Source organism: Suncus etruscus, chromosome 1 (genome assembly GCF_024139225.1).
Source record: "Suncus etruscus isolate mSunEtr1 chromosome 1, mSunEtr1.pri.cur, whole genome shotgun sequence".
Lineage (NCBI taxonomy): Eukaryota > Metazoa > Chordata > Mammalia > Eulipotyphla > Soricidae > Suncus > Suncus etruscus.
Window position 1 is genome coordinate 147228640 of NC_064848.1, and position 26504 is coordinate 147255143.

Below are 26504 nucleotides of genomic sequence, written 5' to 3' on the forward strand. Positions count from 1 at the left end.
AATAAGAAGAGAGGAAGGACAAAGGAAGGGAGAAGACAAATAAGAATGGAGAGGAGGAGGGCAGGATGTGGAGGAGGAAGGAGAGAACGAAACATGTTCCAGGATGATGAAGACCCTGGTAGCCTGGAGGGAGGTGGCAGGTGCCTTCAGTGTGCTCGCCAGTGAGAAGCTTCAGCGCACTAATAAATACTATTTACAAACAAGGAGGAGAATCTGGGAGTGCAACATGGGGGCAAGGGCGCACAGGTCACAAGCAACAAGAGAGGAGCCTGGAGTAGAAAAGCCTGATTCCTTCAGACATTGCACTTGCAGTCTGAGAGCAGAAGGGGAGCCCTCTTCCCAGGGCACAGTGGCAGGGGGCCTCCTTAGAGGCCCAGGCACTTCCAGAGTTGACGGCGTGGATATGTGAGAGGCCCAGGAGAGGTCACTGGACTGTCAGTGCTTGGCCATATCCCTGCAGACATCTGGGCATTTTTGTGGCCTAGAATCTGGGATGACACATAAGCAGGGGCCATGTCATGTCTTCTTCCAAGAGTGAGTCTCCTCTGGAGAGAATCAGGCAGCATTTCCTTGGCAATTTCTTGGTGGGAGAAGCTTTTGGGTTCACCCCTGACCTCCTTATCCGGTAAGTTCCTAGGCAGAAAGTGAAGTGGAGAGGACCACCCCCACCTCAGGCAGGGAGGACCAAGTTGCCAGGAAGAGGCGCTCACTGCCACTGGAAATTCCAATATCAGGACTTCTGTGTCTTCATCAAAATTGGAGGCAAAAAGGAAAAGCTTCTGACAAAGGTGGCTTGGGGATGTCAAAGTTGAGGGAAAGAGAAAGAGGGAGGATGGGGACAACCTCTTAAAAAGTGGTGTTTACTCTTGGGTCGAGTTCTACGACTTTGAGTGTTTCGTTCCCCTCCAGTTTGGTGCCGGCCCTGGGGAGACACAAAAAGGAAAGAGCTGACTTAGAGTTGCATGTAATGTGAGTCACTGATCCAATGACTCACCTTGAATCTCCCATCTGGGCGTATGATACAATGATTCCATGTTGGGGTTGGCCCCAGTGTGCTTCTGCTCTTTCCCCCTCTAGAGCAATGCTCTTCTCCTATCATCTATCTCTCTACCCATCCACCTTCCATCCCAACCCAAAGTATCAACCTTTCTTTGATGAAGGCTTTCTGGAGCATGGTTAGCACCATGCTAGCCTTGGGAAGGGGAAACTAGAATTAACTTGGAGATGATCCCAAGAAAAGGGATTCTTAAGATCTTTAAGAGCAAAGAATCCTATCAATTAGAGACTCTAGTATCAAACTGAAAATCAGTTGCCCTTGGGGGATAAGAACCCAAGCTGGAATATTATTGTGGTGTGGTGTGGTAGTGGTTGATATTGACTTTGCTGTAAGACCTTGGCCTCCTTCCTACCTGATTTGTCCTATTAAATTTTTTCACAAAAAAACCCTGTCTAGCCGGAGTCATTCCTGTGCCAGGACAGAAGGAAGGCATTTTCATTACAAAAAGACAAAGGTTTATCTGGGTCTAGTTAATAATCCAGATAAGAATTTAAACAAGGAGCTGGAGCAGTGGCACAGTGATAAGGTGTTTGCCTTACACGTGGCTGACCCAGACAACTTTGGTTTGTTCCCTGAGCACATAGCCAGGAGTAACCCCTGAGCATCACCAGGTGTGACCCAAAAAACAAAACAAAAAAACAAGACAAAACAAAAAAAGAATTTAAATAAAAATCTGAAGCCAGAAAAATAGTATATGGGTAGGGCATTTGCCTTGCAGGTGGCTGGCCTGGTTCAATCCCTGGCTTTTCATATGATCCCCTGAGTCCCACCAGGAGTAAGTCCTGAGTGCAGAGTAAGGAGTAACAACCCCTGAGCTTCACTAGGTGTGACCCAAAAACAAAAAACAACAACAAATATAATTTAAACAAAAAATTAATTTGAAATAACCAAAAATATCTACTAGAAAATCTGCCATTAAACTGTATGAGAGCCCAGAAAGTTGATTGGAATTCAGAGGAGAGCTACAGGTTGTCTGGTGAAGGGGCAACCACCCAGAATAAGCAGAATTTCAACCACGCCTTGGAACACAGAGCTCAGACGAAGATAATTTGGGCCAGGAGCCGAGGGATGAAGCAATTGAGTCTCCCGTTCTCCATGGCAGCTGGACAACTCCCTAAAATAAGAATAACTCAATGCTTGGAATAATCAAGCTTGTCTCTTAAAGATCAATAGGCCCTACTTGCATAGTGCTGAAGGCAGTAAGTACTAGCAAATGTTACATGTAAATGTATAATGGGAGCATCTACATTATGGATCTTCCCTGCAGCATAAAGAGAAAAAGGCTAAGGAAACCCAGACAGAAACTCACCCACACAGTGGAGTAGCATCCCTCCTGGAAGGCCCAGAGGCAGAGTTTAGTCAACTCACCCACCACCCCACATATAACCAAGGTGGGCATGCAGACCTTCTTCCATTTCTGGGCACCTCCTAGAGCCCCATAACAATGCCTGGCTCTCAATCAAGGCCTTCTGTTCCCAAAAGGATTCCTTCCCCCCCCCCCTCCGCCAATAACTATCTCAGGGAAACAACTGATGGGAAACTGTAGCCATGTATGTTAGCTTCAATATAGAAGCGCATGCATGAACCCTCTTCCAATGGGGTTCCACATTAGAAATATGGGTGTCAATATAGAGTTCTGTATTAGAAATATTCAGTGAACACCTTTACTGGCACAGACATCACAAAATTGTCTGTTGATAGGCAGCATAATCTATGTGCATCTGGGGCAGGGGGAGGAAGCTAGAGAGGGCTGTGCAGCTTTTGGTCCAGAAAGTACTAAATTTTTCACTCTGTAAGATGCACCTGACTGCACTCAGGCTTCAACTCCAGGTGGCAGTTGCTTCATAAGATGCACAGACATTTTCCCCCATATTTTTTTTGCAGGGGTGTGCATCTTATGGTACAAAAAATACGGTATTGGCTATTCCTGGGCTTAAGTATCTGGGTTTATAGATCTTTCAGGAAAGAAAGAAGTGAGAAAGACTTGTGTGCAATTCTCTTACACAGCCAGCCCCCCTTGGAATGCAGCAAAACTGGGGGCATTCACTGTCAGTCTTCATTCTTCCCTTCTTTAAGAACAAGTAGAAATGCTTCCAAAGCTCTTGGTCTGGATAGTCAGGTCTGAACAAGAACTCTAGGGAAAACTCTATGCTAAACAGCCTAAGAGCTAAAGCAGCAAGTGGTGTTTGGACTCACAAGTGCTGCTGCAACTCCAGCAACACAGATTTCTCCAGACTGGTCTCATTGGAGATAATGAAATGGGGGAGATCCACTTCTGGTAGAGATTCCAGCCCTGAGGCTCGGCGAAGAGAGGAACCTCCATCCCAGCGGCCCAGTTCCGCAGCGGAGGCTGGGCTGGACGGCTCCTCCAGGGGAGAATGTTCCTCGTAGATCAGCAGGTTTCTGGATCTCACTGAGGAGAGACCAGAATGATAACTCTTAGGGAGGAAGCACCAACATAAACACAGCCCCTCACTCACTGCCCCTGGCTGGGTGTACTGGAAAATTCATGTCTTCTTGTTGCCCAGAACTGAAAGCCAGTTGGAGTTGGCTTTTTCAAAAGGCTTAGGAATCTTGGAGTTTTGGGGCAGGAGTAACAGCGCATCGGTAGAGCCTTTGCCTTGCATGTGACTGACCCAGGATGAACCTCAGTCAATCCCCTGTATCCTATATGGTTCCCCAAGTCAGGAGTGATTTCTGAATGCATAGCCAGAAGTAACCCCCGAGCATCACCGGGTGTGGCCCAAAAACCAAAAAAAAAAAAAAAAAAAAAGAATCTTGGAGTTTTATGCACTGAAAAATTATGACAATTATATAGTGCTGGAAGAATAGAAAAGCACTTCACTGTTTTGAAAATAAAACTTCCCTCCTTGCCCATCCAAAGCCATCTGGGGCAAACTATCCACGGGGAAGGAGAACTAAAGACTAGGAGACATGTGGACCCAGCTGACACAAGAAGGTTTCTCAATGAGGGCTTGCACAGGTAAAGACAAGGGCAAAAAAAGCATGTTTTGCTGAAAAACTGAAGCCACAACGCCAAAGCCATGAATCAAATAGAGTGTCTTTGGTTGCATTGGGAAGATACACACACAGTGGATTTTCAGCCATTTTCAAATCAGACAAATGACTCTCCCTGGACTTCTATTTAAATTTAGAGATACATCACCTTAGGGAAAAGAGATGTTCCCAAGAGAAAACTCAAATGATCTGCTTGAAACTAAAGCATTCCTGACATTTGCCTGGCAGGAATACATGGCTCATTGGAGACCAGGGACCTTTCAGAATTGCAAAGCCAGGCAACTCCTCATTGTCCAATACTACTATCTCTATTCCTATCCTGATTAGTGTATCTGGGAATTAGTGTATATATTACGAATCCACAGTGTGGTCCCCATAAACTGCTTCTTCACTCCATATATAAAGGAGATGGCTAATGTAGGTAGCAAATCACACATTTTTTTAATGCTTTAGTTGTCATGTTGTAGAAATCCTGGCCTAATGACAGATTCTTTCATTTTATTGTACAATCATACTCCGGTAACATGCAATCACACTGAGCAGAAGCAGAAATATCAGAGTCCCCTTTAAAAAGACATGAAAAGCTCCATGTTTTACCTTATTTTGCCTGTCCCGGTCCCATTAGAAATTATCAGAAAAGGAGGCATCAAAATTTGCCAATGACGGGGCTGGCGCGGTGATGCTAGAGGTAAGGTGTCTGCCTTGCCAATGTTAGCCTAGGATGGACCGTGGTTCAATCCCCCGGCATCCCATAAGTTCCCCCAAGCCAGGAGCGACTTCTGAGTGCAGAGCCAGGAGGAACCCCTGAGCGTCACCGGGTGTGACCCCCATCCCCCCCAAAAAAGAAAAAAAATTGCCAATGACAATCTAAAGAAATTGTTTTCCAAAGTGGGGGCTGGGATGATCTTAGGGAATAGAAGTCACTTCAGAGGCAGTGGGGGAATGGAGGGAAACTTGTCTGTTCATTTAAAGAAAGTAAATTTTAGTAGGGGAAAGAGGACCAAAATTTTTTAGAAAAGAAGAAATTTTGGAAAGCTCTGTGCTAGAGGGAAGTTTCCAAGGGTATTCTAACAAATTCTAGAGGTTCTCAGGGGTACCAGAATCCCAAGAGTATCCCAGAGCATTGGACACTAAGGACACAAGTCTGAAACTGGAGCTCCCCACATCTCTCTTCTGTACAGTCAATGGAGAAGCCACAAACTGAAGAATTTAAAAATAACTGAACTTTCAAGAAAGAAAATAATGGCTTACATACTTCCTAGGTAATCTGACTCCCCTGGCTATTACCTCTGTGGCAATCCCAGAAAGAGGGAGAGGGGCAGATTTCCCTTTCTGCATTAACTACAGTAGCTCAATACCCCCCTTTACGCTCTCTGACAAAAACAGCCCAGTTCTGAAACTTAACCTTATCACACTTCCAAGCCACTAAATTTTTTTCAGATCTATAAATCCTGGGCCACATGATGTCTCAAATAGTTGTGTCAGCCTAGTAGTATCACAGGAAATCTGATGGGAAAGTTGCATAGAAGACCACCAAGCTCAGTGAGCCTAAACAGTAACACAGAAGGCTCAACTAGCACCAACCACAGCCCAGTAAATCCTTAGACACTGGCATTAGTAACATTATGAAGAGATAGAACAACTGTTTCAAATTGATCTGAGTTAATCTAAGTTTTGATCATTTCCAATTACCTTTATGTTGTATGTAACAAGCAATCAATTTGTGCCTGCAATGAGGCAGGCGGTGGTGGTTGAGAGATTGGGGTGTCTGGTGAAAGGAAAGTCATGTTGGTGGTGGGGCAGTTGTTGGGGCATTTAATGTCTGAAATAATTGTATTATGAACATAACATAAATCATGATGTTATAATTAAAATTAGAAAAAAACCCAATCTTTCTCTGAAAATAAACTTTTGCAAAGTTATACTTCTCGATATCTCAGGAAAAAAAAAGAGGCCATCCCAATTACCAAGCTCTTTCTTACCCACAGAGGCAGTGTAGGGATCCTTTGACAGGTGTTGTCTGGGCAGTGCCATCTTGGTAGCAGAAGAATAGGGCCCATAACCCTGAAAGAAGCTGCCAAAGGCAACTGCAAAGCACAATACAACAACCTAAGGGAGAGACAAGAATACAAAGAAAAGTCAATTTCCAGGTCCACATAAACCATACTGAGTTTTTAACATCTGCATTCCAGTTCAGGTCAGCCATTTGCACTCACAGGTCAATCATTACACCAAGAACAGAAAAGAACCTTGGGAAGCCTTGAGCGTTTCCTTCAAACCCGCCATACTGAGATTGGGTAAACTGGGGGAAGAATGGAGACTTGAGAATGAGTATGAGGCAGTTATAACACTATACCCTGAGAAAACTCACCATCTTGGGGCTGGAGTGATAATATTGTAAAAAGGACAACTTGCCTTGCATGTGGTTGACCTGGATTCAATCCCAGACACTCCTTCTAGTCCCCTAATCTCCACCAGGAGCACAGAGCCAGGAGTCGACCTAGAAAACTGCTAGGTGCGGTGCCCAAACAAATAAACAAAAAAGAACTCACCATCAGGCATGTGCCCGTCTGTGTGCCAGCCAGCTTGCAGGTACGAGAAACCTTGCCCATCACCAACGTTTGAAGCTTCTGCAGTTGCTGCAGGAGAGTTCTGTAAATGTAATAATTCAAGCCATGAAAGGAATATAAAGGCGTTAGGGTTATCTCTGCTCTGTGCTCCAGCTAAGTGGCTTTGTGTTGAAATTTGAACAGAGAACTAGCAGAAAAAGGCAGACACCAGTGCTTGAAGCATCTACTCCCATGGTACCCACTTCAAGGCTAGTCCAGACTGTGAGTTTTGCTGAGTAAGAAGCAAAAACCCCAAGTTATCCCACATGCCTGGACTTGATTGTCAGTCATTGAGATGAGAAGAAAAGGAGAAGGAAGAATGCTTTTTTAATGGTGGGTGATAAAGATACAATAAAACAGAGTGGTTTACTTAAGGGATAAGAATCATGCAAGGCATATATCAAGAAAACCAGAAACTGCTAGTGTTGGAGGGAATGTGGAAAGATAGGAACCTTCATTCAGTCAGTAGGAATGTCATCTGGCTCTATCTCTATGAAAAGCAATAAAGATATTTCTCATAAAAGTAAAAATAGCACAGTGGTAAGGCATTTGCCTTGCATGAAGCCAACACAGGATGGACCCCGGTTCGAATCCCAGTATTCCATATGGTCCCCCGAGCCTACCAGGAGCGACTTCTGAGCACAGAGCCAGGAGTAAGCCCTGAGTGAAGCCGGGTGTGACCCAAAAACAAAACAAACAAACAAAAAGTAAGAATAGAGACCCCAAACGTCCCAGCAGTATCATTTATTGGAATAATTCCCCCCCCCAAACACATTAATTTATCAAGGCATAGAAACAACCAAATTTCCAACTATGGATGAAAGGATCAAACCACACAGTGGGCCTCTAAATGGGTAGAACTAGAGGGGATGATGCCGATTGAACTGAAACATATATATCTTGTAAGAATGCAATATAAAGTAAATTATTTATGCCTGAGAAATGGCAGGCTGGGGGTGGATGGATAACATTGGTGGAGGGAAGGTCACACTGGTATGGGATTGGTGTTGGAATATTGAATAACTAAAATGACTGTATTATTAATGACTTTGTAAATCAGTGTTTAAATAAAGTTTCAAACTAGAAAAATTGGAGTCAAAATCCCCAATTTTCTTTGTATCAACATCTTCTGCTTACCCATAACCCTTTCACATCCCCCCCTCCAGTCCATTGCTCTTCATCCAATCTAGAAAAATGGATCTCTAAGCAAACTACTCCCATTTCAGTATTCAGAATCTCTTCTCCTTTCTAATTTCTGGTTCAGATGATTAGCCTGGAGCCTCTTTCTAAAAGTCTAGTTTTCTTTAGGAGATAGAGATTCCCAGGAAAATAGCTTGTTCCTTTCTAAATGCAGATCTGGACATAACAAACCCTTCACTATGGAATGCCTTAGACAAAACATTTGGAAGAAGAACCATTTTAATCTGACTGGAATAAGCATAAAAGGCCAGCTAAGACAGTAGTTAATATCCTTTCTTTGCATGCAACAGACTTGGATTCAATCTCTGGCACATACATCCTCTGAAGCTAACGGTGTGATCCTTAATTGCACAGCCAGAAGTCAGACTTGGCATTGCAGGGTTGGCACACGCACGCACGCACGCACGCACGCACGCACGCACACACACACACACACACACACACACACACACACACACACACACACACACACACTCTGCAGGGTTGGCCCAAACACACACACAAAGACCTTTATTAGGACTGTGCCTGGCATGATGGTTTAAAGGGCTAAAAAAATACACTTTACTGTAGGCAAAGGGCCTTAGGTTCAATTCCCAACCCATGTGTCCTCCAGGATGCTATGAACTATTGCTCTGGAGGCCACCAGCACCACAGAAGTGGCCTCTTCCACCAAAAAACATACTAATTCTCTAAATCTTAAAAAAAAAAAAAAAACACTAATTCTATGGCACCTTTTACTTGGTATTCATCAGCACATCCTTTTCAAATTCCAAGATAATTATATTCTGAATCCACCACTGATGAAAATGGTTGTTTAATGGTCCCTGATTTCTAACAGTTTATAACTCAGCTCTTAAAAATGAGCAAACACATAGTTTAAAATAGTTTTATTTTTAGTTGAAAATGCTGGTGGAAAGCAACAGTGATTTTATAATATGCTGTTTGCTGCTGGGTCTCCAACTCAGACTAGCAAAGGTGAACCAAATGGATGAATGATGAAAATGTTGTTATGTAAAGGCCCCATAAATCAACCACACTTAGTGATGTGATGGAAAAGGAGAAGATTTAGTACAGCCTTCCCTCAAGCCAAAAACACCTGATAAACTTTGAGACAGTCACACACATTAGCACAGCAAAAATGCTCAGATTTTTTTCCCCATAAAAATAGTGAAATATTGAGGCCTGAGCAATAGCCAGTGGGTAGGGTGTTTTCCTTGCAAGCAGCCAACCCAGGTTAGACCCCCAGCATCCTTATGGTCCCCCAAGCCTGTCCAGAGTGATATCTGAGTGTAGAACCAGGAGTAACCCTTGCATGCCAGCAAGAGTAGCCCCCAAAACAAAAACAAACAAACAAACAAAAACAAAGAAAAAAGATGCAATCAGACATTGAACTGAAGAACACTATATAATGAATCTGCAATTCATTCGTTTACAGAACTGAGACCTAAGAGGTAAGCCCAAATCTATCTAATATCTGACTCTAGAGTTCCTGAATATTCCAAAACTTTGGAACTTGCTATTTTAATCTATCACCTGATGTAATAAATGAGAGCTTTCTTCTTTTTTGAACTTAAAAAATTAAAGAGTGGCAGTGTGGGACCCCAAGTCTTACTTTACTACCGAGACACATGCCTGGCCCAGCACTAGTCTTCTTTTTTTTTTTTTTTTTTTTTGATTTTTGAGCCACACCCGCTGGTGCTCTGGGGTTACTCCTGGCTGTCTGCTCAGAAATAGTTCCTGGCAGGCACGGGGGACCATATGGGACACCAGGATTCGAACCAAACACCTGTGGTCCTGGATCAGCTGCTTGCAAGGCAAACGCCGCTGTGTTATCTCTCCGGACCCAGCACCAGTCTTCTTAACTCAGTAGATATTTCTTGAATCTAATGGTATTAACATCATATCAACAAAACCCAGCCAGGAGAGATGCCCACTGCTAGATATAATATGTTTCCTATTTGTCCTTCTCCTGGCTTATTTCACTCCATACCTAGTGATCTCATTCATCTGTAGTATTCAGAGAAATAAAATATAATTATGAACTGGTAACTACTCTGGGCAAGGGCTTGCAGAACTGAGGCCAGCAGGCTGGTGAGGATTGGAGGCAGTGAATAGAAAGAATGACAGCAAGGACTGGAAATAACACAAGAGCATTAATGAAGGGTCTTTGACACTTTGGTAGTGGTAAGGTAACTATGCACACTAAAATTGGAAATGTCAACACTATTATAAAATACAGTCTAAATGATAATGGCATTAAAAAGCAACAATAGTGGAAGGCCATGGGCACTTTGGTGGTGATGCAATAATAAGTTTTTATATCCAAACTAAAAAATTGTATTACTATTGCACCATGTTACCTAACCTATAATATTATTAAAAAAGAGAGTGAGGGAGTTCTTACACTGGGCACTGAACAGCAGATGAAAGAGTCACAATGAAAACCAGTACAAGGATAATGAGACACACACCAATGGGGTGTCAATGGGTTAGGCTCTTGCCTGGCATGCAGCCAGACCAAGGTTCCATCCTCAGCACCACATCCAAGCCTGCCAGGAGTGATTCCTGAGTGCAGAGCCAGAAGTAACCCCTGAGCACTCCTGGGTGTGGCCCAAAGCCAAGAAAAAAAAATAAATAAATAAAAGCATGTAACAGAGAAATGAGGTCAGGGAGTCAGTTGGCTTTTCTGGAGCATAGAAACCTTACGACCTGTTCCCTGACACCATATGTGATGATGGGATGGCTCTAGGATTGTGAAGTTGATGCACTGGAACATGATTACAAGCTCCCAAAGCACAGAAACTGGAGTCTATCCAACAGGAGAGTGAGTTCAGCATTAGACGGCAAATCAGAGAAGAGAATAAGGCTAGATCCCTCCTCTCCTAGGTAATCTGGCTTCACAGACTCAATACAATTTTGAGCATTCATGCCAACTCTGTCCACAGATGAGAGATGACACCAGGACACTGAGAAAGTCCAGAACCTCATAGCAGATCTACTGGTCTCAAACACTGTGGTTTTCACCCTGGTAACTCTGGGACAGCTGTCCTAGCTTGGAGTACTTAGGAGCTGTCATATCAGCCAGTACCCAGATGTGTGAATGGAAAGAGGAAGGAGCAATGAGGGAGTTAAAAAACATAAGCCTGGTGGGGGGAGAAGATGAATCCAATGTGCATTCAAATCTCTCTATAAAAGTCTTTTATTATTGTATTTCAATTCATCAATAATCACTCTAATTAGGGCCTAAAGAATTATTGGACTTCCAGGAGCAAGATAGTAATTTAGAGAAAATATTACTCTTAGCAAACATTTATTTGGGCCAAGAGAATTTGCGCAGCCTGTTCAGTCAGTGTCCAAAACACAATTGAAAAATGTAGATTCGGTCCTGTGGTGAGATGTAAAAATAAACATAGCAGCTGTCCTCATCCAGGTCCCTGCAAAACAACAACCAAAAGGCAGCTGCCAGCCTTGCCCAGAAGAAAGCAATGCTCTGTACTCTGGAAGGCAGATCAAAGGAAACTGGGCAAAATGCTTCAAAGTAGAAACCAGAGAGATAGCACAGTGGTAGGGCATTTGCCTTGCATGCAGCCAACCCAGGACTGATGGTGGTTCAAATCCCAGCATCCCACGTGGTCCCCAAGCCTGCCAAGAGAGATTTCTGAGCGCAGAGCTAGGAGTGAGCCCTGAGCAACGCCGTGGGGTGTAACACCCCCCCCAAATGCTCCAAAGTAGTTATGAGTGAGAGATAGTCTCATAATCACTGGGAAATACATCATCACTACACCTACACACACACACACACACACACACACACACAAACACACACACCTGTCTTTGTATTGAGTATAATTTTGTTCCTTCTGATCCTTGCAGTGGTCTCAAACTTGTGGTCCGCGGGCCGCAAATGGCCCTCCGTACAACATTTTGTGGCCCTGCCATAGAGAAATCTTTTTTTGTTTTGTTTTGTTTTAGTTGTTTGAGTCACACCCCCAATGTTCAAGGCTTACTACTGACTTTGCACTCAAGGATCACCCCGACTTTGCCTCCTGCAACCGGCAGGTAAATTGAGTTTGAGATCCCTGTGAAAAATAAAAAGAGAGAGACAGATGAGAGAGATAGCAAGAGAAAGAAATGAGAGAAATAGCAAGAGAAAGAAACGAGAGAAATAGCAAAACTGAGACAGAGAAAGAGAAGCAAAGTCAGTTATCTGGTCACTATGTATTATGCAACAAACTTTCAGTTATTTAATTTAACTTTGGAGTAAAAATCCAGGAACCAGGGGCTGGAGAGGTGGCCAAGCCAGGGGCGATTTCTGAGCGCTTATCCAGGAGTAACACCTGAGCATCAAATGGGTGTGGCCCAAAAAAAAAAAAAAAAAAAAAAAATCCAGGAACCAGGAAAAATAATAATTTCTGGGTAGCCAGGTACCCAGGCCTGGTCTCTAGTTCTCTGAGTCTCATAACACATCTTGCTTGGGAATTCAGTGCAACTGAGTAGATGTAAACCTGTTTCCTCCAGAAACCAGACTGCCTTTGCTGTCTCCTCAAGGTTCAGTGCAAGTCACAGATTCCCAAGAAGGAACCTTTCATGGGTTATGAAAACAACGGGGAGGTCACCAACATGTTTTCTGATGAAACAGTCAGAGAGAGCACACAATAGCCGAGGGCCTCATTCCCAGTAAATACATGTTTGTGTTGAAACATCTGTGTTGGTCACGCTCGTGATGCATGTGTGAGATATTGAACGTTCTCCAAAATGCAAGATGATCACAGTAAAAAAGCATTTGGTCCCAAACACATACATGGAAATAATATCTCAGTGACTCTTCTGTAGCCTCATGATGAAAAATGAAGCACGCACTCCTCCCCCATTCAATTGAGTCAATTTTCACCTGAATCCCACCCTACCCGAGTGTTTAAGAATTTTTGAGGGTTAGGAGAAGAGGCCCAAGAGCATAGATAGTTGCCTCTGAGCCCAGAAAGAAGGGGATCAGATACAATATTAATATTTAGATGTGCCATACATTATACACAGGTTTTAAGGAGATTTATGAACTAGCTCAATTACTTTTAAATACTGGGACAGATATACAATATAAGCTTTGAATGGTATGCATTGATTTATGATCTTTTTACTTAATGTCAAAGATTATTCATGGAACTCTGGTCTATAAAGAGAAAAAGAGGAGAAATATCTCCTTTCTCTTTCCAGAAATTTCACAGGGGTCAAGAACTATCTTAGCCTAAGAACACACAAAAATGGAATATTCTAGAAGACTTTCTGGTGCTATAGATTGGAGGGATACACCCAGTGGTGCTCAGGGCTTACATCTGACTCTATGCTCAGGGCTCATTCTTGGGGTTTCTCAAAGAACCATATACAGTGCCATGGATTAAACAGGGGTTACTTCTGTGCAAGGCAAGTACCCCAACCCCCATACTTTCCTTTTGGCAGTAAAATGGGGCAGTGGTATTTTCAATTTCACTGCAAAATCACACTGATTCTACTCTATGCTTGTTTAAATTATGTGGTCATTTCTAATCTGATTTAAGTTCCCAATGATTCTGTAAAGTCTAAAATGGTATCATTTAAAACTTTACTCTTTACTCTTTGGAGTAAGAGTTAATGGAGAAATGAAGAGTGAATGAAAGCAAGATTGCGGTCAGTCTCGCTGGAGCAACAGTTGGGTCAATCATCAATCCATCATCCACCCATCTACCCATCATCTACCATTCATCATCTATCATCCACCATAACTTACCACCATAACCCATGATCCATTCATCCATCCATCATCTATTATTCCCTATAACCTACCATCATCTATCCATCTATCATCCACATCCATCCATCATCCACTATCAATTTATTTATCCACCATCCATCTATCCATCTGTTTCCAAGGTCTTCTGTATAGTAGAGGTCAGGTTTAGCCCATTAAGCCCCCTATAAAGAGATGAGGTGCTGAGAGGCATGAAAGTCCATCAGAGTGCACCTGGAAACACAATCACAAGTGGTCCAAAAACAATACTGGTGGCCACATCAATGAGTAGACAGGAGCAGCAGCCATGTGCTCAGCTGGAAAGGCCTTTATCAGGGATTGGATCAAAATTTGGAGGATGGGGGTGTTGGGTAATGGTTTTTGAGCCACCTAGCAGTGCTTAGGGATCACTCCAGATTACAGGGAATGTGAGCTCTCATATATAGGACATGAAGACTCAGAATAAGGGAACAACAAATAAACCATAAAAACAAACTCTGTGATTCAAACCCCAGAACTAAAGTTACAGTTACCTAAGGGATTACAGTGAGTGGGAAGGGACAGTAATAAAGTGTTATTGACACTCTGGGGGTGTGTGGTGTAGAGCCTAAACCTTATAAACATTCACATTCTCACAAATCATTGGTACTTCTGTTTAAAAAGAGCAATCTGGGGCTGGAGCAATAGCACAACTGGAAAGGCATTTGTCTTGCAGGAGGCCAGGTAGAGTATTTGCTTTGCAGGAGGTCAACCTGGGTTCGACCCCAGCATCCCATATGCTTCCCTGGGCACTGCCAACGATGCATTATACTCCTGAGTGCAGAGTTAGGATAATCTCTGAGAATTACTGGGCATGTTCAAAACCAACAATGGAGAAAGTGATAACGATTTTTCTGTTGTTTTTTGAAAACAGAGGAGGGATGGCTCAGCGGTTGGCTCCTTTCAAGCAAAGAGAGTAAGTGGCATTTCTACAGCATGCGTCGCTGGGTCTCTGTAAGTGAAAATGTGTTTCCTGATGGAACCAGGAAGGAGGCCCCTGGGACTCTATCTCATGCTCATCTTACACATTTTCTGAGAGTGTGCAATTAGAGGATCACCTCCACACAAGGGGGAGAGGTGCCTTCACAGTTTGGGCTCTGCTCTGAGGGGCAGGGGGTGGGGAACAGCTTTCCTTTCCGCTCCTGGTTCCCATGCTCTCCTGTTCTTGAGCTCAGCACAAGCTTTACCCCTGGAAGCCAAGAGGAGATCCAGGGGGTGATGCAATAAAGGTTCAAAGTGTCTTTTTGAACCTAAACTGAGCACTGGACTTCAGGACTGAGACAAGGTGCCTCTGGAAGAATGGGTGACGTGGTGTAGGGTATGAAGGGGAGCACAGAAAGGGTCAGATGTAAAGAAGAACTTTTTCTTCAGCAGGTCCATCTTCACTGCCCTATCAAGGCACACTTCCTGTTTCCGGGACCCTCCCTGCCTGGCCTCCTCTGGACGATTTGTCCCAGAAGCAGAGACATAAACACAGGTGTGTGTGTGTGTGTACTAGCTCAGCCCTGTGCTTAGTTCAAACACCTGCCCTGCTCTGTGCTAATCAAGAAGAGGGTCCAAAAGCTCCCTCCTTCCCCCAACACCCACTTCTCAGGGCTGGCTTAGGGCAGTAATGGCCCAAGGTTGGGCCACCCTGGTTAGGGTAGTGTTCTCAGTGCAAGCAAGCAGAGGTCAAGAGGAGGTGCTAGCAGAAACAAGAAGGAGAAAAGAGGGGAGAGGACTTGGGGGACAAAAGAGGACAGGTCCAACATTCCTGCTGTGGCAAGAGCAGCTCTGATTTTGGAACTTGCTCCCTCCCTTCAAACCCTGTCTGCCTGGCAGAAGGATGGGAGTGGCAGAAACACACATCTAAAGTTATGAACTCTATGCACCAGTATATGCCCATAAAGTCCATAACAATTCAATTTAAAAACATATCAGATGGGGCCGAGCTATAGCACAGCAGAGAAGGGATTTGCCTTGCAGGCAGCTGACCAAGGGTTCAATCCCCAGCATTCCATTTGGTCCCTCAAGCCTGCCAGGAGTGATTTCTGAACTCAGAACCAGGAGTAATGCCTGAGTGCTGCTGGGCGTGGCAGAAATTAAAAAAAAATGTATCAGAATTGGGTACAATGGCCTTAGGCCCTCCCTGATTAAGATAATGTAGGGGGAGGAAGAGAGGGGAAAAAGGGAGAAAGAAGAAAAGGGGGAGAGGGAGAGAGAGAAAAATAGAGAGTGAGGGAAAGGAGGGAAGGAAAGAGAGAGAGAGAGAGAGAGAGAGAGAGAGAGAGAGAGAGAGAGAGAGAGAGAGAGAGAGAATACAGGTACAAGTTTAAGTAGAGATAGTACAGGGGATAGTAAGGCACTTGACTTGCATGCAACTGACCTGGGTTTAATCCCCTGCATCACATATGGTCCTCCAAGCTCCACTAGAAGTGACACCTGAACAAATAGCCAGGAGTAATCCCTGAGCATAGGACAGGGAACTTGAAATGGGGTGATGAGCCACAAACCTGTGTTCTCACAGCTCATCTGGATTGACCACTAATGTCAGAATAAAATAACCCAGTGATGATTTTTTGGGGTATTGGGCCACACCCAACAGAACTCAGTGGTTACTCCTGGTTCTGCACTCCTGGCAGTCTCGGGGTGCCATATAGGATGCTGGTGATCGAATTCAGGTTGGCTACGTGCAAAACAAAGGGTTTCCTGCTGTGCTATTACTCTAGCCCCACCAGGGATGATTTTTAAAACCTGGAAATAGTTAGGAAAACAGAATCTGTGGTTACACAGAATCAACGAACCTTAGGTCAGCAGTCCTCAGAGGACCATACTATCTAAGTCTGGTAAAAAGAAACAGGGATTCTGTAGCTATCTATTGATGGATACAAAAATATATCCTGTGTACTATTACACAGGAACAACCAAAGAACATACACAACATTCACATATGCACATGTAAAGTATAAGATGCAAACAAACCCAATCCAAGTAAAAAAAACACCAAAGAACAAACATAACATGCACACACACATGTAGAGTATAAGATGCAAACAAACCCTAACCCAAGTGAAAGGAGCTTGATTTTTTTCTTTAATTGCATTTTCTCATTTCCCCACATAGGCTTTGCTCAGACCTGGGCGGCGGTCCCCTGGGGCTCCCAGCACTGCCCGAGCTGCTGCTCTGCTGTCCCCGTGTGGCCAAAGGAAGACAAAACACCTGAAGCCCCTGGACAAAACTCCGTGAGAATCATAGATAGATTTCTCTTTCCCTTTTCCACAACCCATGTCCCACTCGGACATTGGCAGCACTTCCAAACAGCAAGTTCTGGAAAGTTTCAGCAGAGATGGATGAAGATGCTGAAAGCTAAGGGGTGTGGTGATTGGGGGAGGGGGAGAGGGAAGGGATAGGGCTCAGGCAGCTTAGCAGGAGTGAAGGCAGAGTTAAGAATGGATGAAGTCTCAGGCAACTCATGGCCAATGGCAGCGCTGAAACCAGAATCTGATGATGGAACTGGAACCACCCCCTTTGCTTTGGGCTTCATTTGCTAGAAGAGAGAGCAGGTGACCTTTATTCTCACAGGAGGTGAATGGCCTGTACCTGGAAACTGGATGGCTCATTCACATAAAAGCAAAGGGAAGCTAGTAAGGTCCCTTAGTCCTCTATTCCCATGCATGGTCTTAACTACGTTAGTATGCTTTGTTTGACATGACAGAAAACTCAGAAACTAGAAGCCCAATTTTCTAGTCCCACAAAATAACATAAGCAGATTTAACTTCAACCTTTAACACATGAAAGACTGCAATGGGGCATTCATGCTAAACCTTCAGGGGCTGGAGTGATGGCGCAAGCGGTAGGGTGTTTGCCTTGCATGTGACTAACCTAGGATGAATGGCAGTTCAATCCCGCAGTTTCCCATATGGTCCCCCAAGCCAGAAGCAATTTCTGAGCACATAGCCAGGAGTAACCCCTGAGCATCACTGGGTGTGGCCCCAAAAGCAAAAATAAATAAATAAATAAATAAATAAATAAATAAATAAATAAATAAATAAATAAATAATTCCTTGCTAGACTCCTTACTTCCACATTGTCTTTTCTCTATTTGAACTATTAGGTTGTCTTATGCTAAGGATTCAATAGGATGCCCTAAATGATGGACTATTTTCAAAGAACAAGTGTGCACCACTGTAAAATAAAAATCCACAAACTGTGAGATTGTCCCAGGAACCATATTTTTAAACCCCATGCAGCTGACTCTGAAGAATCAGGGTAGTAGCAAAGAAATAATACACCAAGTAGTTAGGAAAGGATGGAAAAGTGGCCCTCATTTAGCCAAAACAAACCCAGAATTCTCCTTTCTTTAATAAAACCTATTCCAGGCCGGAGAGATAGCATGGAGGTAGGGAGTTTGCCTTGCATGCAGAAGGATGCATCCCATAGGGTCCCAGCATCCCATAGGGTCCCGAGTCTGCCAGGAGCAATTTCTGAGCATAGAGCCAGGAGTAACCTCTGAGCGCTGCTGGGTGTGACCCAAAAAAAATCAAAAACAAACAAAAAAACAAACAAAATTTCCAATACCCAGAGTGGGGAGGTGAAAAGAGATAAAAGTACTATCCAGTGGGTTTTTACATATCAAAGGAAAAGGTTTTAGGAAGGAGGAAGTTGGGGGAACACCATTGTTTGGGGTTGGTACCTAAATTTCATCTTAAAATCCAAGTCTAAACAAACACCTGCCTTCAGGATAAAGCCCCTCCCAATCTTCAGCTTAAATCCCAACTCATTTGCCCCTTCTTCCTGCAGAGTTAAGTCACATCACTCAACCTATGTGAGGGTACCACTGTCAGGCTATCACATGACCTCATGCATCTCCTGCCTGCTCTGTATCTCCAGCCTCTAGATAATGGGGTCTCAAAGCACAATGGAAGGGTAAGTGAGTTTGGATGAAGTGTGGCAAACAATGCTTAGCACAGGAAACCATAGAAAAACTCATCCATTCACTCTGTCCCACACTGACTTTTCCAAATGGGTTTGAGATGTCAAAAATTAGCTATTTTATATGTTAAGTAAACTCATGAAAACAGGAATAAACATAAACTTAACTTTTTCTTTCCCCCATCAAGGGGGGACACTGGTAGTAGGAATGTTGTACTGAAAAAGGGAAGTTTTTTTTTTTTTTTTTTTTTTAGTTTTTGGGTCACACCCGGCAGTGCTCAGGAGTTACTCCTGGCTCCACGATCAGAAATCACTTCTGGCAGGCTCGGGGGACCATATGGGACACCGGGATTCGAACTGATGACCTTATGCATGAAAGGCAAACACTTTACCTCCATGCTATCTCTCCGGCCCCGGAAGTTTTTTTTTTAATAACTGAAACCCAACTACAAACTATTTGTAATCATGGTACTTAAATAAAGATATTAGCACAGCGGCGTTTGCCTTGCAAGCAGCCGATCCAGGACCAAAGGTGGTTGGTTCGAATCCCGGTGTCCCATATGGTCCCCCGTGCCTGCCAGGAGCTACTTCTAAGCAGACAGCCAGGAGTAACCCCTGAGCACCGCCAGGTGTGACCCCAAAACCAAAAAAACCAAACAAAACAAACAAAAAAAACCCACTACTTTTTGTAAAAAAAATTTTTTTTAAGTTTAAAACATACCCAGTAGTGCTCAGGGGTTACCATGGCTCTGTGCTCAGAAATTACTCCTGGTAGGCTTGGGGGACCATATGGGATACTGAGAATAGAACCCAGGTCAGCCACGTGCAAGGCAAACCGCCTATCTGCTGTGTTATTGCTCTAGGCCCAATGGACACTTCTTTTTTGTCTTTGTTTTGGGTCACACCCAGCATACTCAGGGGTTACTTCTGAGTCTGCACTCAGAAATAGATGGTTAAGGGAGCTTCCTAAACATGATAGACAAGTTTGCCTTCAGCTTCTGTCTCTTTCTACCATCTCTGTCCTCCGCTGTTTCCCCGTCTCCCTTCCACCCACAATGCACTGCAGCCACTCACCTGTTGGTGCTCTCCAGAGCCTCAACCTTCTTCCGGAGCTCTGAGTTCTCTGTTGAACAAGATTCTACCCTATGGAGGAGAGAGAAATAAGAAAATGGGCTGGATCAGTAAAGTAAAGTAAAGCAGGGGGTGAGGTTATAGGGAGGTTGAGATGGGGGTAACATGAGGATCTTAGTGAGGCCCAAGAGAGGGAGAGTCTTGACTGGGAAGACAACAGGAGACAAAAGGAACATAGAGAGTTGAGTGGTGTGCCTCCAAAACTGGAAATGAAGAGGAATAATACAAAACAGAAATGTCTGTAAGGCGTTCCAATCTTATTTTCTCTCCTCTTTCCTCCCTGTTGCTCAGATTATATGATAGGAGCTAAATGCTGCTAATTGTTATCTTGACCAGAGCACTAATAGTGCTAATGTCTAAATGACTAAATGTAGACTAAATGGCTACAGTCTAAATGACTAAGGTCATTGGGCATGATGAAATAGAAGGACAAGAACCCTCAAGACAAGGAATCAGTGCACAGGAGCAACTATGCCCCACAGACACAACAGAGAGATCAGGATGGCAACATCCTAAAGCTGACGTTACAGAAAATAGCAAAGCCATATAGCAGGTAGGGCATTTGCCTCACTCATGGAATTAATTAGCACTATTCCTAAGCTTCTTTCAGTCAACAAGACTTTTATTTTGCCTTCTAGAAAAATAAAAGAATGTTAATATTTTCACTTGTCAGAGGGGGAGCCCTTAAAGATCGTGGATTAGGACATTTGCCTTGCACACAGCTGATCCATGTTAGATCCAGGGCATCCTGTATGGTGTCCTAAGCCTGCCAAAAGCGATTCCTAGGAGTAACTCCTGATCATTGCTGGGTGTGGACCCAAAACAAAGTCTCTTAAGATTACTTCTTGTCACACTTAAAGTTCCTTGTAGATACCAGTAGGTGGCAGGCAAAACACAGCTGATCTACCAATTGTTTTGACAGGCAGCCAGGATTTTGAGTTTTCACTTCTTGTGGAAAGCAGGTGTTTCACACATTCAAATTTCCTGGTGTATACTATCCTATAAACACAACCAATTTGGTGGGGAACTTACTTTTTCTCCAAACTGTCCATGTATTCTTTCTTCTTTCTTCTACTTTCCTGGGCTGAAATCTGATAGATAAGAAAGATAGGAAGAGAAGAAAAGATAAAGTTTCCTGATGGATCAGAAAATTAGTTTGTCCTGTAAACATGGAAGAACAGTGGCCACAAGCACAAACATTGCCAAAGCCCACATCATTTCTGTGGTCACATTAACATTTCTAGGTCAACTGCTCATCACCTCATCTGTCCTCCCTAGTTTCCACCAGGCATCGTTCTCACCAGCTTTGGTGTAAAGAGAACTCCAGTGGGGAGTCTGGAGAGACCAGGCGAGCCCAGAGAGAACAGATCAGGAAAATTCACAATTATCCGAAAGATCTTTGATAAATGATGCCAATGCTCTGCATCACCAGGTGGCGCAACTATAACCTATAAATTATTTGGGCAGATGTAAACTCAATTTCTGCTGTGAATGAAGTCAAAACCAAGTTTTTTCCATCTCTTTGCCTCTTCTATCCTGTGCCTGAACCACAATCCACAACTCACTAGCCCCGATTCACCCTGTGGGGAACCTAAGAGAAAAAAGAGCTTGAGTCCAGGTACAAAACAGAGATTTAAAAAATGTTTTTTTAATAATCCAAAACCTCTAACAAGATAAAGAAAAGTAGGTATCCACATGGATTTCTACTGATTGATTTGGAGGCCACACCAGCAATGCTGAGGGCTTACTCATGGCTCTGTTCTCAGGGTTCACTCCTGATGGGGCTCAGGGGACCATAGGGATTTCTGGGGACCAAACCAGGGTCAGCTGTATGTGAGGCAAGTGCCCTGCCCTACCTGCTGTACTATCACTCCAGTCCCATACTTCTAATGTTTTATTAATAAATTATATATACACGAATGTGAGGAAGATAATGTATACTGATATTATAAAAACAATTTCTGTGAAAGTTCCAGTTCTTTGGGGGCTGAGGGTCCTAATAGGTGCCAGGGATCCTGCTGATAATTCTTGACCAACTAGGACACTGGTTCAATGCAAGGGCTGAGGATAAGATGCTGCTTGGGCCCTGCAATGATGGGGATGCTCAGGTCACCCCCAATGGAACCGAGACTCTCCAGGATTGCACTCAGAAATGCTTAGGGGCTCATGCCTAGAATTGAGTCTGACTGGGTGCTTGCCAAGCCTATGCTCTCACTGCTGAACTGTCCCCTGGTCCATAAGCTCTACTACTTTCCTTCTACAACTGATTAGATGACCTGGGTACTCAGAAGTGGGTGAAGCCTTGATTTGGGACTTGCTGGCAAAGAGGGTGGATGAGGGGGCTAAGGAAGAGGGGATCAGAGGCCAGAGATGGCCCCCACACAAGATGGAGAGGACAGCTGGTCAGCAACTCTGGGCACCAGGAAGAGGGAGCAGAGAGGGGCTGGGATCTGCCCTAGCCCAGGATGGAAATGCTCACTCCTGCCCTTACAACCTCAGCCCCCACAGTATACAGGATGGAAGGCTGACAGGCTCACCTTATTCTTGATTTTCCTCCGGATCTTCTTCAGGGCCTTCTCCTCTGACTTTGTGAGGGGTAGCTTGGTGGGAATGGGATAACCCTCCGCTATCAGGGTTCTCTTTTCCTCCTCCGTCAGGACCAGCGGGCCAGAACCCTGCAGTTTCTGTGCAGCCCAAGGAGAAGAACTCAGTTAGCAAAAAATAAATAAACAAAAACAACAACAAAAACAGTAGTAACCCAGCCAAGCCACCAGGAGAGCTTGCAAAAGGCCTGTCTGCTCTGGGGAAGCCATAGGGGAGTGAAGGGGAAGACGGACAAGTTACTCCCATGGAAGCATTTCAGCCTAAGAATTGTACTTCATCAGAGAGAACCCAGTGCTTCTCAAAAGTACCCCCATTAAATCACTATTCAAAGTGCAAGTATAAACAATGTGTCCCTGCAGCTACAGAGAAGCCCCAGCTGTGGGCAACAACATTCCTGTGTGAAAGAAAGCTTGGACATTCTCCTGAAAATGTGATTATGCAAGATGCTCTTTAGTTTTTTTGGAATCACTTAGCACCAAGAGGCAAGACTCCAAGGATCTATCTGCAGACACTCTGCACAGATGTGTGTGGGTCGGCATGACCCCAGGCCAGCCTCCAACAGTGGCAAGGGGAAGGGTGACTCACCCCTCTCACTAGGGAAAACTGTGCAGTTAGTCAAACCAGCTGGGTACCAGTTATGTCTTAGCACCAGTGATGAGGAATAAACAAAAGGCATCTCTTGTGTCGTAGCTTGGTGATCCAGACCGAATCTATCGTGATCTCCATGGAAGGGGGGAGAACCAGGAAAATACTCAGAGGTCACGAAGAACTAAAGTGCAATGTGCACTCGAGACAGAAAACATGTAGTGCATTGGTATGAGAAGCAAAGGTTTAGGGAAGCAGGCAGAGCTGAAAGAGGGGCGAGTGATAGAATGGCAGGGAGGGTGGCAAACCCAGGTTCAACCCCTGGTACCCCATATGGTCCCTGGAGCACACAAGGAATAAGCTCTGAACATCGTCCAGGTAGTGTGAAACATCCTTCAGGTATGTGTGTGTGGTTCTCCCTTCTAAAATAGGAGAGAAGAGAGCTTTCCAGGCAGGTGGAGTAACTGCTCTCTGGTCAGAGAAGCAAGCCTGAGCACAGATTCAGGCTCTGGTACCCACTCATGGGCTTCATTCTTGGTATCGTGATAGGCACTTGTGAAATGTGACCCAGATGGAGAACTTTCTGACAACAGACCAAATTCACATATTCAAAATTATATTCCAGGCTGGAGTGATAGCACAGCAGGAGACCATTTGCTTACACGTGGACGACGCAGGATGAACCCAGGTTTGAGTCCCAGCATCCCATATGGTCAGTCCCCTGAGACTGCCAGGATCAATTTTTGAGCACAGAGCCAGGAGTGACCCCTGAGCGCTACCGAGTGTGGCTCAAAAAACTATAAAACAAACAAAAAATTATGTTCCTGGATAGATGGTCCCATAGAATTTCTATGCACTTCAATTTATTCCATATGATATAGTACATGCAGGAAGTAGATTAAAAACTTATTTTAAAAAACATAGAAATCCAGTTCATTTCAGGACATTGAAGAGCTAATTGCTGATCCCGAATTTCAAAGGGAATGTGGGGTGTGCATGTGAGTGAAGAATGAATGATTGCTCCTTTCCTTATTTCTGAGTCACACCACAGAAGGTTAAGTCACACCACAGACAAAACAAGAGGTAGATGGTATTTTTGAGATTCTGATACTAGAGTGTTTAATCTCAGAGATATTTTCTAAATTCACCTAAACCGGTGGTTAAAATTGTATTATATAATATTATATATATGTGTATGTATATATGTATATATATATATATTATTCTCCCGTCTACCCCCTTACAGAAATGGAAGCATGTGAACAAGAACTGGAAATAAGCACAGGAAAAGGAAATGAGTTCTACGATTTGGCGAGATTACAGGCAGTTTTTTAAAAAATATTAAGATGTCTATCTCAGCTTGCTTCAGCTGTGACATAGGAGATGGAGCTGAGGAGATAGTATATTAGGTGAAGGCCTCGCTCATCTCAATTCTGAGTTGGTTCAATCCCAGGCACTGCTGTCAGGTAACCAGAGCTTTGCAGGGGTGACTCCTGAGCACAAAGTTATGAGTAAGTCAGTCCTGAACACTGCTATATCCACCCAAAAGAAAGAAGAAGCCTGGACCTCCTGACTGGAGCAACAGAACACGTGTAGGTTGAGTTGGGGGGGCAGGACACTCACGTGGGGAGCAGTGAGCAGTGGAGAGGACGACAAGGCGGATGGGGAGCGTGCCATCCCTCGGGGAGGGCTGTGGGTGGATGGCAGACTGAAGGGGTGCAGGCGTGGGTTGGGGCTCAGGCCACCCTCTGAATCGCTGCTGTGGCTGCTGGGTGGGGTGGGTGGCAGGTGCAGTTGGTCAGCGGCGGCTGCAGCTGAAGAACAGAATCACCAGTCAGCAGGATTTGAGGAGATGCTGAACCAACCACACTGGGTGGGGAGATTTGGGGTACGCTCAGAAGGTCTCCTTCTCAACACCAATGCCCCACTCATGAGAAGTATTGAGTCAGCGGGGACAAGGTAAAGGCATGGTGAGAAAAGCACTTTTTCCAGAATACTGGAATCTCAGGAAAGTGAAGAGACTAGCAGGAAAGGGATCTGGCATTGATCTGGGGAGAGGATTAGGGGGTTAGTGGCCCATCTGTCCACCAATCTTTTCCTAAAGTCTCTGCAGTGTTCATAGCGTCCATGCACTCTTCACACACAATAGCAAAATGTAGGTATCTGAGGGCTTCCCTGGAATGCTCACTTGCTTCTGAGGGAAGGTCCCAGGACTGGCAGGATAATTAAAAAAAATATCTGGGCTCAGAGAGATAGTACAGCAGGTGGGGAACTTGCCTTGTCATGGCCCATCCAGGACTGATCCCCAGCATCTCATATGGTCACCCTGAGCCTCAGCTCAGAATCAGGAATGACCCCTGGTTGTGTCCCCCAAACTGACAATAACAACAAAAGGCACCTGAAGAGGTCAGGAGGCCCCCCAGGACTGGGGAGAAAGGAGGCTCTGTACCCCCAGCTTGAAAGCGCATCCGGCAACCCTATTTCCTAGCCTGGAGACTCAGCTGAACCCATCAGGCACGCCCCTTATAGACGGCAGTTCCTTACACGCCCAAATCCAGATCCCTGGAGACTGGGTCTTTCCTCCTGCAACTGGACACCCCAGGAAAGGCCTTTCAGGAAAAGCACCACCACGCCCATAGTCGCTTGCAAGGTGACCAGTCGCCACCAGGAGGCGTGCTCTCCCCTGAAGTACCCAAATCTCCAGGTAAACTCGGCCATAATCTCCATTCACAGTACCTACCTCTCTTCCCCTCTCTCCCTCGCCTTCTCTCTGTCCCTGTATCTCTGTCTGTCTTTCTGTCTCTGTCTCTTTCTCTCTTTCCCCATTCATAGTACATCTCTCTCTTCTTTCATTCTGTCTTTCTTTCCTTGTTTCCTTCCTTTCTCCTCCCCCTTCTCTGTTTTTATTTTCTCCTTTCGCCTGGAATTTGCAGGGTCTATGGGAGCTATTAAAGTCATCATGACTTCTTTCAGAAGCTGCTCTATCTCCAATCTGGTCTAGAGAATTTACAAGGCTTTGTGAATTGTGAACAATTTACTCTCACTCTGCCCACAGCTATGGGTAAAGACAGTCTCTAAGGCACAAGAAAGGAAATGATGAGACTGACTCAGAAGTGTTTGCTGCTACCAGGCTGAGGTGTATGTAGTTCTGGAGAAGCAGCCAGTCTACCTAAAATACAGCTGAGCTAGCTAGCTTCTCTCCTCCCTCCCTTTCTTCCTTCCTCCTCCCTCCCTTCCTCATGAGCCTTTTTCTTTTCACTTCTTTCTTTCCCTTTTTCCCTTTCTTCAGTTTTTAATTTTCTTTTCTCTTCCTTCCTTCCTTTCCTTTCTTTTCTTTTCTTTTTTTCTTTTTACAGTTTTGGCTCACATATATCAGTGTTCAGGGCTTACTCCTGGCTCTCTAGTCTCCCCACTTTCTTACCTCTCAATACCTCTGGTCCCAGGCAGCATCAGATTTCTAAATATCATTTGAAATGCCACTCTGAGGTCATAGAGAGGACTCAGGACAAGAGAAGCTATTAAAGTCCCAGATTTCTGCTTATCTAGGATATGAGGAAAGATGGCTATTTACTTTTCTTTAGAGACAGTT

The 26504-nt window shown here is 44.4% G+C and overlaps 1 protein-coding gene across 1 annotated transcript in view; it reads right to left on the reverse strand.

The window, feature by feature from the left end:
* Positions 1–487: 487 nt before the first annotated feature.
* CREB3L2 (cAMP responsive element binding protein 3 like 2) overlaps positions 488–26504 on the reverse strand; it is a 130171-nt gene continuing 104154 nt past the window's right edge. The window contains exons 5-12 of the mRNA XM_049776014.1: positions 24539–24729; positions 22264–22410; positions 20759–20817; positions 19670–19738; positions 6628–6727; positions 6058–6184; positions 3254–3470; positions 488–922 (exon numbers count right to left, since the gene is read on the reverse strand). Of these exons, the coding sequence (XP_049631971.1) occupies positions 847–922; positions 3254–3470; positions 6058–6184; positions 6628–6727; positions 19670–19738; positions 20759–20817; positions 22264–22410; positions 24539–24729 (986 nt within the window). The 3' untranslated portion in view covers positions 488–846. The remainder of the gene's footprint in view (positions 923–3253; positions 3471–6057; positions 6185–6627; positions 6728–19669; positions 19739–20758; positions 20818–22263; positions 22411–24538; positions 24730–26504) is intronic.